Here is a 14,825-nt window from a genome sequence, read left to right on the forward strand (position 1 = left end):
TTTCAGAGAAGAGTCCATGCGATTTTCAGAGTAGACAATCTACTTTGATTTCATCTTTTGGGATGATTCAGTGTGCCTCAGTGGACTGTCATTTTATCCCTCTGATTGCAGGATCCATGAATAATGCCTTCAACTTTTATCCTGAATATATTTAAGAAATCTTAATGCATTGGCAGAAACCAGGATTTTTGCTACAACCAGTTTTGCAGGAAGAAAAGGTGTCAATCTTTTTTTATGCTTTTGTGAATTTTATACCTGCTATCAGAGGCTGGATCCTAGGGCTGAATGCGGCAACCAGATATTGCTAAAAAAATTGCAGCTTTTTGTGGTAGCAGATCAGAAACGCCCTTCCATGCATTTCAGTTTGTGATGGCATGTAATCAGTTTGAGCTCCCAGGATTTACATAACATCCAGTGATTTAGCGTCTGCAATATTTCATGAGCTGAGAGTGAAATTTAGAAAAATGTGGGGAGAATGGCATCATACTAAATCGCCTATTCTATTTAATCATTTTGTCAACTGAATGCAATAAATTGGTTGCCACTAATGGTGATAGTTGTTTCATTTGCCATTTTACATCTTATAGTCCTTCATTAACCTTTTCAAGACGGGATGGCCATTATAGTGGCCATAGAGTCCTCTCTTTAAAAAGACGGGGTTGTCCACTTTAGTGGCCATGTCTTTTTCCCCCATTTTCCAGGCTGAAAAGTGGGGTGAAATGTCAAATTTGACGTCCCTGGGGTTTTAACCCCTTATCTCTTTCAAAGGTCTTCCTTTTGCGACATAGATGGCCCCCTCTGAGAATCCATTAAAATACACACAAGAATCTTTGTTGCAAATAGGAGGTGATTTCTTAAAGGGGGGAAAGCATTCGGTTCAAGATTCCCCGTCCTTTGGTAGCTTTTACCGCTACCAAAGCCCCGGCCTCAAAAGGTTAAAAGATCATACCCATTTTCAAACAATTTAATCACTCACATATTATGTGTTCTCTATAAATTTAAATAATTGGCCTGTAAATTCCAGTTTAGTGAGCTGCACAAGAAACCGGTAATAGATTGAATTTATTGATAATAATAATTCAACTAATTATGATATCCATAGGCAAATTCTAAACTGCTAGTAAATAAAATTAAAGAAACTTTATATTACTTGAGAGAAAAGTTCAGAATAGATAACATCAAATTTCATTACAAAAGTATACTGCTATTAAATGCATATTTTAAATTTTTTTACAACTTGTAAAATATTTGAGTGCGATGACACGAACAGATTGGTGCTGTGCAATGTTTATTAGATATACTTGGAGGAGGAGTAAAAAATAAACTTGGACTGTTTTTTTGTTCTAATGGTATTGAAATATTTCTAATTTATTGGGAGAAAATATATACATGCAAAAAGTAAGAATTAGGTCTAATTATTTTAGCAACTAAATTGTTTGTTTATTTTATTAAGTTTTTATGTACCTTCTTTTTAGTGTGAATGTGTAATTTTTGTTATTACTTTATGACTTTTTATTAAATTATTAAAAATTAATGGGTACTTAATAATATAAAGTATTGGAACTCCTGAATGTAATTGCTTCAATAGTTTCCTTATTTTTATTATCATTAATCATTTCTTGTAGTGAGGCTTTGATAAGGTCAGCTTTCCAGTGCCTTCAGCTAGTAGTTGCAGATTATCCACCTGTTATGCCTTGCACTTGTTTGCAACTTTGTGTTGATGCTGCTGCGAAGTTTGGTTCCCAAACTCAAGAATTAAATGTTTCATTGGCTGCAGTTGGTCTGTTGGTAAGTAATAAATACATTTCCAATATTTCCTGCAAAAAATTGGATTGAAAGTTTATTTTGCTTTCATGTTGAATTAATAACATTTTACATTATGTATATCATTTTCTATTTTACACTTTTTGACCAATATAAGCATCTCTGTTTTGATGATATTATCAATTATTGAGTATGCTAGTGTTCAAATAGTCACCAGAAGTATGAAAATTCTATACATTGTGAATACTAAAAGGTTATCAGTATATGGTAAAAAGTAAAAAATTTCTCATTGAGGGGTAAATTTTGAGGCAGTAGTTTACAAATGCAACTTCATGAAGCAGATAAACCACATATGTGTTGCAACAGTCAATCACTTTCCTATAATGGAATGGAAGCATAATCTGTTTACATTTTCATGCTCTGGTAGCAGTCACAGCTGATTATTTAGGTTTCTTTTATTAATTAACATAAATACCATGTATAATGAGCTAATTTTCTTGGTAAGTTGTAATCTATGCAAAAGATGGGCCTACACCACGTTACTTTTTTAATTTTTGCAAGAGAATGGAGATTTATTTAAAGATACTTTTTATCACTTAATGTAACTTCATTGTGTGGTTCAATTAATTAAAAATGTATATTGTAATTCAAGAAATCATAAGAGAGATATTAAACGATCAAGAAATAGTAAAAATATTTGGTACTTTCTGATTATTTGCAACCTTACCAAATATTTTAACTCATTACCAACATTAGAGGGCATTCACAAGCTCATTGACAAATTTGAAGAGAAATGTTTGAGTATCTGTATATCTATTTCAGCAGTGCATCCGAGGCTACTTATATTTTTACATTCTTCTACTTCCATGCAAGATGCACACTCTCTTCCCCCAATGTTGTTTCCCCCACGTATACAGCGATCTGTTTTCATTGAAAGAAATAAAAAAAAATTGCTCAACTTTGGCACCAAAATTGTAAAATCAAGCTGGGGGAAATGCACAACACCTTTATGTTGTGCTTGCAATGTTGGCTGCTAGCATCCAGGAAGCTGAGTCTTGAAATTTTGCCTAAGATGACACAAATTACAGTGATAAGACAAAGTTCATGTCATCAGGGTTCAAGAACTATTATTCTAAAATTAAAATATTTCATAATTAAAAAGCAAAGAAGATCCACATCAGGTTTCAAGCTTCAAGGTTTATTTAATTCCATCACACATTCAATACCAGATCCAAAAACAAAAACAATCATCATAAAGCCTTTATGCCCTCTATAGGCAATTGAAATAGATTTTCTGCTGGTTTAGAATTGGCATAAATTATATTCTCTAAGAGTTATCTACTTCTAATAAATATACATTATAGTAATATATGAAAAGAAAACTTTATTAAATAAGATGAGTCATAACAAACCATACCACATTCTACAAAACCATAACAACCTCTCTAAATGCCAGATAAATTTTTTACTCATTCTTTTACAATTTAAGAAAATATCAATGTTGCCAAAATATTAAAACTTAAACTTATACTTTATAAACAAATATCAATTCCCCCTTTATTTGTGCTTAAAGATATAATTTTAATCAGTCAGTGATGTCCATACTTTAATAGTTCAACTTTCAATTTCACCCTAGGTAGATATTTTGTTAAAATATTTGTTTCTTGATTTTGTGAACACACAAACTGAGGTATGATTTGATTCATTTCATATTCATCTTTTACAAAGAAATATTTTCGATTAATGTGCCTTGAACTACTACTTTCCTGTCTTAATGCTTGACACTCTGTTCTAATTTCTATTGGTTTGTCATTAAATCATCTTGTTCCAATTCTTTAAGTAAAAAATGTACCATTTAACTTCACATGCACATTCACAGAATGCTAAAAATTCAGCTTCCATTGTAGATAAAGCAACTAGTCTTTGTTTGTTGCACTTCCAATTTATGAAATTTTTACCTAATTTAATGAAATAACCTCCGAATGATTTTCCATCTTCAATGGTACACTAACTTGCATCTGATGTAGAATTTAATTTCACATTGTCTGAAGTATATACTAAAAAGCATTTTGTGTTCTTTTGATGTATCTAAATATCCTCTTCACAGCTTTCCAGTGTTTATCTCTGGGATCTTAATTATATCTTGACAAATTACTTGTGGCAAAAGCTAAGTCTGGCCTTGTGCCTGCTGCTAAGTACATCAATGAACCTAATGCTTCTAGATATTTTGTCTTTGACACAGGTGGTGAAGAAGCTATGTCATCAAGATTTTCACCCAATATTCTTGGAGTCTTGACAGGCTTACTTTCATACATTTCAAAGTTTTTTAAGATTTTAGTTATATAGTTTTCTTGGTGGAGTATAAGTTTTCCAGATTCTTGCCAGATGTCTATTCCTAAACATTTGTGTGTGTTAGTGACTTCTCGTAATGTAAACGATTTAGATAGTTGAGAGATGATGTCATTTATCTCAGAATTTGAATTTCCAGGCACCATTAAGTCATCCACATATACTGGGATAAGATAGTTGATCTTATCTTTATAAATATAAACACATGGATCTGACTTTAGTCTAGTTAAATTCCGTTCCTTAAAAGCTTTACATAATTCATCATATCAGCATTTTCCTGATTGTGGTAATTCATATATACTTTTGTTTACAAGATATACTTTGTTTGGATCTGATATAAATCCATGTGGTTGTTCCGTGTAAATTGGTTTATCCAAGTATCCATTTAAATATGCAGTTTTTACATCGGAAAATCTTATTTTGTAGTTTTTGTAAACTTCAATTGATAACAATGTTCTAAAGGTTGTTAGTCTCATTACTGGACTAAATCCATCTTCATAATTGATTTCTTTTCTTTGATTAAATCTGTTTGCTACTAGTCTTGCTTTGTAAATTGTTTCTAAAATGACCTTTTTCATCCCTTTTTGAGAATATCCCGCGGTTTTTAATAACCTTCTTATTGATGGGTCTTTCAACTAATTCCCAGACTTCATTAGCCTCCATTGAATTCAGTTCTTCTATCATTGCATGTAGCCAGAATTAACTTTCAGCAGATTCTGCAGCTTCATCATATGTCTTAGGTAATTCTTCATTTGTATTGTATGCTACATAAGCCTTTAATTTTTCTGGGGGTTTCGGCTTTCGCGCTGATCTTTTCTGTACAGAATTTCCATGACTATCGTTTCCAAGTTCTTCATGTATTTGTGGATACTCTGTTGGCTTTTCCAACGAATTGTTATCGTGGTGTTCATCATCGGTGTTTGATGGTAAAATTTTCTCAGCTTCTTCATCTGTTGTATTATCTTCTCTATGGTATCTGTCAGTTACTTCTGAATTGCTTACACTGCCATTGGTTTGTTCCTTGTAAAAAATAACAAGTTTTTCTAATATTTAATTTTTTATTGAATTTTAAATAATTTTCTTGTAGTAAATGTGATCCGAGTTTCTGCTCATTAAATTTTACATCTTTTCTTGAATTTTATTTACTTCAGGAATATAAATTTTGTTTGCTTTTCTCTTCATGCTATAGCCTATCGTAATTCCTTTTTGAGCATTTAGATCCATCTTTCTATGTTTTTCTTGTCTTATATGAACATTTGCTTCACATCCAAATCTTTTAAGATAAGTAATGTTAAGCTTGCATCCTTTATATAGTTCATATGGTGTAAACATTTTATCATTTTTGTGACTTCTGTTATTCACATGTACAGCTACTTTAACGCTTTCAGAACAAAATTTTATTGGTAATTCTGCATCAATTAACATCATTAACATTCAATCTACCAGATTCAATTATAGTACAATTAATATGTTCAGCTTTTCCATTACTTTCCAGAGTATAAGGGGTTGTACGTTCATCTTTAATTCCCATTTTTTCAAAAAATTCTTTTATACTTTTAGCTAAAAATTCAGTACCGTTATCACTTCAAATTATTTTTAGTTTCTTTCCTGTTTGTCTTTCTTCTTGGACTATAAGCTTCATTAGACTTTCTGAAGTTTCACTCCTCTTCTCAATTGTTATCACAAACATGGAAATTAATGTTATCATCTACCATTCTTAAAAAATAACAACTTCCATCTAGTGATTTCTCAATTGGTCCAACTAAATAATCTAAGTGCCATTATTCTAAAATATCTTCTGATTGCTTAAATTTCGCTCGTTTATAAGATGTTCATTTCATTTTTCCTAATGTACAAGGTTCACAATTGTTTTCAGGAATTTTTACATTTTCTAATCCAATGACCGATGAGTTTTTTTCATTTCTATCAGCCTTTGATAATTTATATGACCTAGTCTCTGATGCCATAGTACATCATTAACATACTAATTTTAGCTTCTTCAACTATATTTCCTTCAACTTCAAATTTATTTCCATTTTTGTTAGCTATATGTAGAATGTTTCCATGTTTATTAATCACTTCTGCTTTAGTTTTGGTAAAAATTACTTTTAAGTCATGATCTACAATTTTTGATACTGACAGCAGATTTTCACTTAAACTTAATTTAAATAAAACTTACAGAACATTTTCTACTCTCAAGATGTTCTTATTTCCATCAGTTTGAATTTTAATGTTACCAATACCAACTGAATTAATCATGGCACCTTTTTCAGCTGTCATTATTTGTCGTTCTTCATCTTTAAAATTAGTAAATATTTCTTTACTAGTTTCCATGTGAGATGTGGCTCCTGAATCAATAGCCCACCAGCAGCCAAGCGGTAAAGTTGCTGAACACTGGTAGTTCGGTCCGAGGTTCGAATCCCGCGAATGGGCTGCCTACATGGGCGTTTTCGTGGTTTCCCCCATGTGTAACGTGTATACGAGCCAGTTTCCCTTAGAAAGCCCTCCACAAAGGCATTCCTCATCTTAGGCAGATAGCCCTCGAGGCTTTGCTTTACATCTTTCTGAACTTTGAATCAGCTGCCTCGAATGTACGGGCATTATCTGAGTATGTCACTGAGCACAATCCTCTTAATCAAAATCGATGAAAAGCAAGTAGGAAAGATTTAGTTGTGAGATCTTTAGTTAGTTCAAAACGAATACCTCTAGTCACTCTGCAGGTGAATATTATGTAATACTTCATATCTTCATTTTTAATGAAAAGTGAATTTGCATCAGTCTAGATCTAATTCTAGATGAAGGTAATGGTGCCATACTTGTTGCATTGGTCCGGAGTTATAATGCTGACGCAGAATATAGTTTCTTATAACCCTTTTCATCTTTTGTCCCAAGATAATTAACCGGTATTTTTCACAGAGGAACATGATAATATTAGCTACACCTGTATGAAAAGTTCATGCATGTGCACCACATATCAGAAAACCTGTAAATTGAGTTTTTGACGGAATAATTATAGGATGCTGTTCTTGAAAAGTCAAAGATGATTTTTACTGTCTTCCTCCTCTTAATAAAACCTCTTCCTCCGTTAGAAAAGAATTCAGTTTATAAATTTTAGAGTTTTGGGAAATGCATTGTCCGGATTTTAAACTCTTAATTTAATCAGGAAAATTTTCAGGTTAAACTTCTATCAAATGCAATTCTATGGCAAAGAGTTCTGCGATTATGATTTCGATTTCTTCTGAATTTTATTTCTCAAGGTGAATTTATCTGAAGATCCACCCAGTCACTCTTAATAACTCTTAACTATTATAACATCCAGATAAATATTAACAGATTATAAGTATTCTGAATTTTTAATAAAATTTAAATGAATGAATTTTTATTTAATATCCATATTAAAATAATAATGGGTCACTGAGATCCAAAATGAAATATCGTCCCAGGATAATATTAATAAAATTCTCGCATAATTTTGCAGTTAAATTTCTAATTTTATTCACATAAATGAAGTGCAGTTTTGAGTTCTGTGTCTTACATATCTGTGAATATGTAGTATGTGTATGTGTATGAGTTTTTATATATATTTGTACATTTTAGTGGAATATTGCGGATCATTTATTTCAAAATGAAGAAAAAATTTCGCAAGGCTTGTTATCTGCAACAGAAGAAGAGCTGTCTATTTTGAATTCTGTTCAAATACCAAGTTATGGTTTTCCATTACTACCATTTGATCGACTGTGGCTAAGTTTATTCTGTAGATTAGGAGATCTGTGTGTTGATTCAAGACCTGCAGTTCGTAAAAGTGCTGGACAAACATTGTTTTCTACTCTAGGTGCTCATGGATCTTTATTGCAGCAAACTACATGGGAAGTTGTATTATGGCAGGTATGTTTATTTAATGAATTAAGGTATATAGTACAAAATCCGTAATCCGGACGTCCATTTTCCGAAATAATCTATAATCCGGACCTCAAAGCCACAAACTTTACGCATGCACATAAAGAATGCGCATACATTACACATGCACATAAAGAATGTGCATACATTACGCGCATATGCTTTACGCATGCGTGCATTGAAAGAAATGTTTAATGAAGTAAACAAATAAATATTAAGCTTTTTTTTGTAAAATTTGATACCCTTTAGATCATAATTGCTTTTTATTTCATAAGTTTCATATTTTTAATAGTATAATTTCTGCATGCCATCTTACCAGATTTAAATTGATGATCTATACTCCGGAATTGCCGAAGTCCCGATGAGATTACTTTGTATTGTATTCTCCCACAGGAGTCATAGCTGAAATATTATCTTACTTCATGGTAGACTTCAGTTACAGTATGCAAAATTTCATTGCTATGAACAAGTGGTGGAGAATGTTTATGCTTCTCTCTGAACTCTGCTAGGAAGTAAACATCGTGGTACAAAATATTGTGGTTGAAAATAAAGCAGTTTAAAAATGTGACAGCTTAAAAACGTTGTCACTGAAAATATTGTGGTAAAACATAAAGTACCTAGAAATCATGGCATAATGATAACATCGCACACATGCATTTTTCAGGTTTTAAAAGTAAGGGCTTTTTCGCATAATGATTTGGGAGAGCAAGAAGGAAAGAGGGATATTTTTATTTCTATATTTCATATTTTTGAATGAAAATGAAAAGAAAATTAATGCTACTAACAGCACTTAATTTTAAATTTACATAGTTAACTACAAATTTTATTAATTTTTTATAAAGTTTCATTGATAATTTTTCATGAAAAATACAGTCTAATAATGTCTAGAAAAAGGAAGATAAATAACTGCGTAGTTAATTATCAAAATATTTTCTTTCATGTTTGATAATCTGTTATTGTTTTAGTGAAACTTATATCTTGTTTTTGTTTATTCTCAAAGTGTTGTTAACATTTTCACCCTCTTTCCTTGCACTACCAAATCATTATGCAAAAATGCATTTTCAGCTTTTGAAACCTGAAAAACACATGTGTGCGATGTTGTCATCATGCGATGATTTGTAGGTACTTTATTTTTTAACACATTGTTTTCGACGATGATGTTTTTAAACTCTGAAGTTTTTTTAACTGCTTTATTTTGGACCATGATGTTTTAGAGCTGCGATGCTTTCTATTTGTTTTATTTTCTCCCACGATATTTTGTACCTCAACATTTTCGCTTTGCAATGTTTTCTCGGTGACATTCTTGTCTGCAATGTTTTCGGCTGTAACCGAGTACAGGTTTCTTTCATTTTGACTTCTACATGTGAAGAATGTTCTGTTTTAAAAACCTTTGAAAGTTGTATAGGAAATTTATGAAAATTATCGGTTCATGTTGCCTTAACCTCCAATAACCTAATCTTACCAAACCTAATTCTTTTGCCAGCCAAAGATGATATAAATGACTAGTTCCTGTTAAATGTACTTAAAATTAAATAAAATTAAATTAATTACTGTTAAATGTTCCTGTTAAATGCTTAGACTTATATTTCCTGTTGAACATAAAGTGCATTTCAGAACACTGTAGCAGACATATATAGTTCTTAAAATTGACTAAAAGATGATCTTTTTAAAAGTGTTCTTTAAAGTTCATGTGTTCACTCTTGTTGCACCCAAAATTTTTATGAGCAGAGATTCTGTGCATTTTCTTTTATTTTAATGCTTGCTTGTCTATTTTATTAAGTGAAATAGGTCTGCATTGCCATTGTGTTTTTCATTCTAGAAATGTACTCCTAAATTGTATATCTTACTTTATTTCAAAGATTACTTTATTATCTTTTCTTGCTAGGTTTTGTTTCCATTACTGGATAGGGTGAGATCTTTGTCTGGTACGGCATCAACAGATAAAATTACAGATATGGGAGGAAATATACTTATTCATCATTCAAGGAACACTGCTCAGAAACAATGGGCTGAGACTCAAGTAAATATTTTTTTACAACTAAAATTAACCATTTTTATCTCTGTTAAATAGTTTTAAACATTTCATGTGAGTAAGTATCTGAATTATTCATAAAGCTACTAATTCAAGGGGCATTTCTTGTGTGTGATATTAGAACTGTTTCTGGTTTATCTCCTAGCAAAGTTAAAAAAAATAATTAAAATTAAATTTATGAAAATGGTAAAAGAATGAAAGTGTTAAGCAGAAATGAATCAATTATTGCTATTAAATGGAAATTGACTTATCAATGGAAACAAACCAATTTTCGATAAGTTAATAATTAATAGAAACGAATGTGTTTTGTCATCTTAAGATGCAAGAATCACTTGTCAAATACCAAGCAAAGGAGATATTGATCCAAAACTGACTCAAATTACTAGTTAAGAACAAATATTAATCATTTATTTAAGTAACTATTTAAAGGTTGGCCAATTTAATTCGAAGTACAAGTCAAGAACAAAGATTTAACTAATAATTAAAGTAAAGATTTAAATATTCTTGACACATTCACTACTTTTTATAGCAAAGCAAAAACTACATAAACATGAAAGGAATTAAATCAGTGTAAAAATGTAACAAATGATAAATTTTAAACATTCTTATAATTCTAATATTTATATATATTATAATGTTTTAGAACTGGAATGTTTAAAATTGTATAGGTTATAATGTTTTAGAATATATATTATAATATTTGGGATAAATTTTAAACATTCTCATAATTCTAATATTTATATATATTATAATGTTTTAGAATATATATTATAATGTTTGGGAACATTTGTATACAACAAAAAATATTATAAATTAGAAGAAAGTGATTATACCATCCTGGAAAAATTATATATATAATTCTAACTAAACAAGTAATACCAATTCAGAAGTTAAACAACAAAAATAAGCGTTATATTTACAAAATTTTAATTATTTTTGTAAATATAACGCTTATTTTTGTTGTTTAACTTCTGAATTGGTATTTATTCGGCGTGTTATTGTGTCTTAATTAAACAAGTTATGATGAGGAATTTAAAAAGCTGAATGCTTGTGCTAAAGCTGTCAAGTAATAAATGAATAATTTTTTATTAGAAACTTTTTTTTTATATATCATATCCAAAGAACATAAATTTAATTAATTCGATGAGTTATTGGAGTAAAGTTTAGTATTTTAAGCATATAAGCTGTATGGAAATATATTTTTAAACCTGGAAAATTCTAAAAAATTTAAAGTACTAAATAGGTAGCCATTGTTATTGACTTGTCAAGGGGAATAAACCAATTCACTATTGAATAACAATAAACAAATTAAATGAGAATGTTTCGCCTTTTTTCCAAGTAAGGATCAAATTAGTTATTTTGCTAGAGTTAAATCATAAGCTATGAACAAAACTCAAAAAAGAGAAAGATAAATATTCTTCTTGAACCAAAATACTCGTCATAAGCAAAACCTTAAAAAATGAATAAGATTTCTTTTTTAATTTAAGGTGCTTGTTATGAACTGAATTAAGTGAGATCCTCTCTTTAGAGAAAACATTCCCCAACACTCTCACAATATAATTAAAACAATAAAAAAATCTTGATACTTGTACAAAGAAATATAAAATAATTTCAATATGTTTAAAGGAATATAATTGAAAATGATAGAAATATGTACAAATCAATATGCTTTTTTAGATTTAAACTAAAATTGATTTTAATTTTAAGATTGTTTTTCTAAGTCAAAAGTAGGTGTTTGAATACAAATTAGGCACAAATTTATGACAGAAATTAAATTAAAATTAACTTTCTTGTTTGCAAAATTTAAAACTAAATGGCTGTAGATGTACTTAGAGTGATGGAATGTAATAAGGTTTTTGTTATTTAGTGGGAGAAAGTAGTGGTTGGTGACATGTTCGTACTCTTGAGATATTGAAGCCATAAAGTTAGCAAGATAAATTTATTGTTTAGTTAAAGTTGTTGTTAGACTAGTTTCTTATTAATTTTTTTTAACAAACAGTAGAAATTAATTTATTTCTGGCTGGTTGTCTAAAAAGCATAATGAAGCAGATATCTTCACTGATTAAGGGCTTAAATTTATGTTCTGTGAAGAACATAAAGTGTAAATAAAGCTTTAATATAAGTATATAAGTGAAGAATATTAAAGAAATTTTCTAATAATGAATTATATTATTAAAAAAGTTATATATATATAGAGAGAGAGCTTTGTACTTGTGTAGGTGTGTATATGTGTTTAAGTAGCTGATTATGCATTTTTGCGTTCTTTCTTGATGCACTTAGTGATGGAATGTAAAGCTGCGTTGAGACGTGGGCGTAAAGCGCATAGAGGCATAGTCATAAGGGCATAAAATACGGGACATCCGTTCACACCTGTGAGACGGGGGGGTCTAAGCTGTGGCCAATGAGAGAAGCTAAATTTGCACATGTGTGGATGTGTCTACACCTTTCATGATCTGTTTTCTAGCTCAATTGATTTCTCGCGCTCGCTCTGCTTGTTTTCGTTATTTTGTGTCATGGCTTTTTCAGCTCACCACAAAGTTTTTCTTTTGGATATTCTAACCTAACATTTTGTTAATTATTTGAAGTACCTACTACTTTCCTGATCCAACTTTTTTTCACATTGCTGGTCTATTTTCATTCATTTCATCAAACTGACAATGAATGTGTTAAAGGAACAGCAGAAAGTGACCGGCGAAAATGATACAGATAAAACATATGATATGGGAACATCAATTGAATCTATAAAAATACTGCAGCAGACTCTAAGAAAAAATCTTGATCTGAAAGGTGTTGATGTAAAAAGTTATAAATAATTTTACAAAATTGAAATACACTTGAAAAATTTTTGAGCTATATGAAACAAATATAGACTGTTTGTGAGAGATAAAATTTCATCAAAAATGTAATTATAAAAATATTTTTATAAAATTTAAGAAATGAATTGAAAATTTGCGTAAATAGTTTAGTTTTAGTATTAATTTTTAATTATTATTTTGGGATTAATTATTGAATTAGTTGTTAGTCATTATTTTACTTGAAAAAATTTTAAACTGATATCAATTTGTAGTCTCACTGCTTAACTCTTTGAGGGGCAGTATTAAAAAATAATTGAAAATACACAAAGAAAGTTATTTGTCATAATATTTTGGCATAATTAAAATCTTTTTTCATTGGAAAAAAAGTATTAAAATTTTTTTGGGGGAACTATATTGTCTGAAGATGAGAATGCCTCCTGTCTAGAACCTTTTAAGCACCTGTAGCACTGTGTATAGAAAAAGCACGGTTTCAGGTACACATGCTGTTTTAAAATTTATGTATTTACGGATTTATTCACTTATAATCTTACTATAAACAAGCATTTAAATGTAATACAGTAAAAATAACTGATATATATGTAAATACAACATGATACAATATAAAGTTATGAATAAATAAATTTAAGTATAAAAATAATTTTAAATTACAAAAAAGTTTTTAAAAAGTTTACATTCATTTAGTAATGGTTAATGTTGTAATTTAAAAAATATTTATACTAAATTTTTTTTGAATTTTTAATGTTTTATATTATATATGTAATAAAAAATATAAAGCGTGTTTAAAATTCGAAATAAATAGCATGCCAAAAAAAGGAAAAACTCAGAAGCACAGTGGCAAATGCTTAAGATATAGGGGACAAAATGTTGAATTCATAAATGATATATGAAATTTACATCTTTCACTGCATTGTCATCAGGGCAGTTGGTGCAACAAAAGAAGTAAATAAATAGCATGATCTGAACTGGGGAAAAAAAAAAAAAAACGGAAATTAAAGTTTAAAATTTAAAAATAGTCTTAGAAAAGCAATTTTATTTATTTACTTCTTTTGTTGCACCAACTCCCTGGTGATATTGCAGCAAAAGATGTAAATGTCGTATTTCATTTCTGGTTTTGGCATATTTTGCACCACTATTTCTTGCAGTTTAGCATTGTGCTTCCGGTTTTCTGTTTGGTTTTTGTTTGTGAGTTATTACAATAGAATATGTGATGAATTTTACATTCTTTTTTTGCTTTAATTAGAATTATTAACACCACTTGTTGCTGCTATCGGCACACAATTGGATTAGGTTTTGAACATTTTTGGCTTTGTATTTATTGTTTTAACCCTTTCTGGCACAATGATTTAAAAAAAAAAAATAAAAAAAAGGTAGGCAGTCTAATTATGCCTAGAGAGAAGTACACAAGTAAAATTTTTTGAAGATAGCACTTATATTTTAATTCTGTGGGTGTGCCACACTGATTGAATAGAGCTTCGAAAAGAGTGCTGAAACGAGCATTGTTGTCAATGAACTTACTGATGAGATGCGGAGAAAAAAGAATACAGACTCTCAGTCGTCCTAGATTATTGGTGAGCCCCATCTGGGCACACCTAGGGTTTGCCGTTTGATTTTAGGCAAGATTTCAAGGTAAAAATTTAAAACTAATATAGAATAAGGAGATTAGCATACAGCCAAAAAATAACATAGAAATTTCTTTTCAAACAATAAATACCCTAAAAAAATTTAGAAGATTTCTTTGAAAGATGAGTGTCTTAAAAAACTAAACATGGCTAAAATATATGGACTGGTTTGTGTTGAGCTGCCATCTGCTATAAATAAAGAAGGTTCAGAGTAACCTATAAATCCTTTTTTCATTCAATTTTTCTGTGTGTACAGAAGGAAATTTTTAGGTGTGTCCAGACCGGACAAACTGTACTGCAAAGGGTTAATATATTTATATCTAGCTCTCTCTCTCTCTGTGTGTATAT

General features: G+C 30.0%; 1 protein-coding gene across 1 annotated transcript in view; it reads left to right on the forward strand.

The window, feature by feature from the left end:
- Nucleotides 1-14,825, forward strand: part of mon2 (Mon2 homolog, regulator of endosome-to-Golgi trafficking) — a 261,987-nt gene that overhangs the window by 170,383 nt on the left and 76,779 nt on the right. The window contains exons 22-24 of the mRNA XM_085807699.1: nucleotides 1,626-1,788; nucleotides 7,711-7,998; nucleotides 9,896-10,030. Coding sequence (XP_085663825.1) covers nucleotides 1,626-1,788; nucleotides 7,711-7,998; nucleotides 9,896-10,030 — 586 coding nt within the window. The remainder of the gene's footprint in view (nucleotides 1-1,625; nucleotides 1,789-7,710; nucleotides 7,999-9,895; nucleotides 10,031-14,825) is intronic.

Source organism: Stegodyphus dumicola, chromosome X1 (assembly GCF_044657685.1).
Source record: "Stegodyphus dumicola isolate Sdum_Otavi_A_Nest chromosome X1, ASM4465768v1".
Taxonomy (NCBI): Eukaryota; Metazoa; Arthropoda; class Arachnida; order Araneae; family Eresidae; genus Stegodyphus; species Stegodyphus dumicola.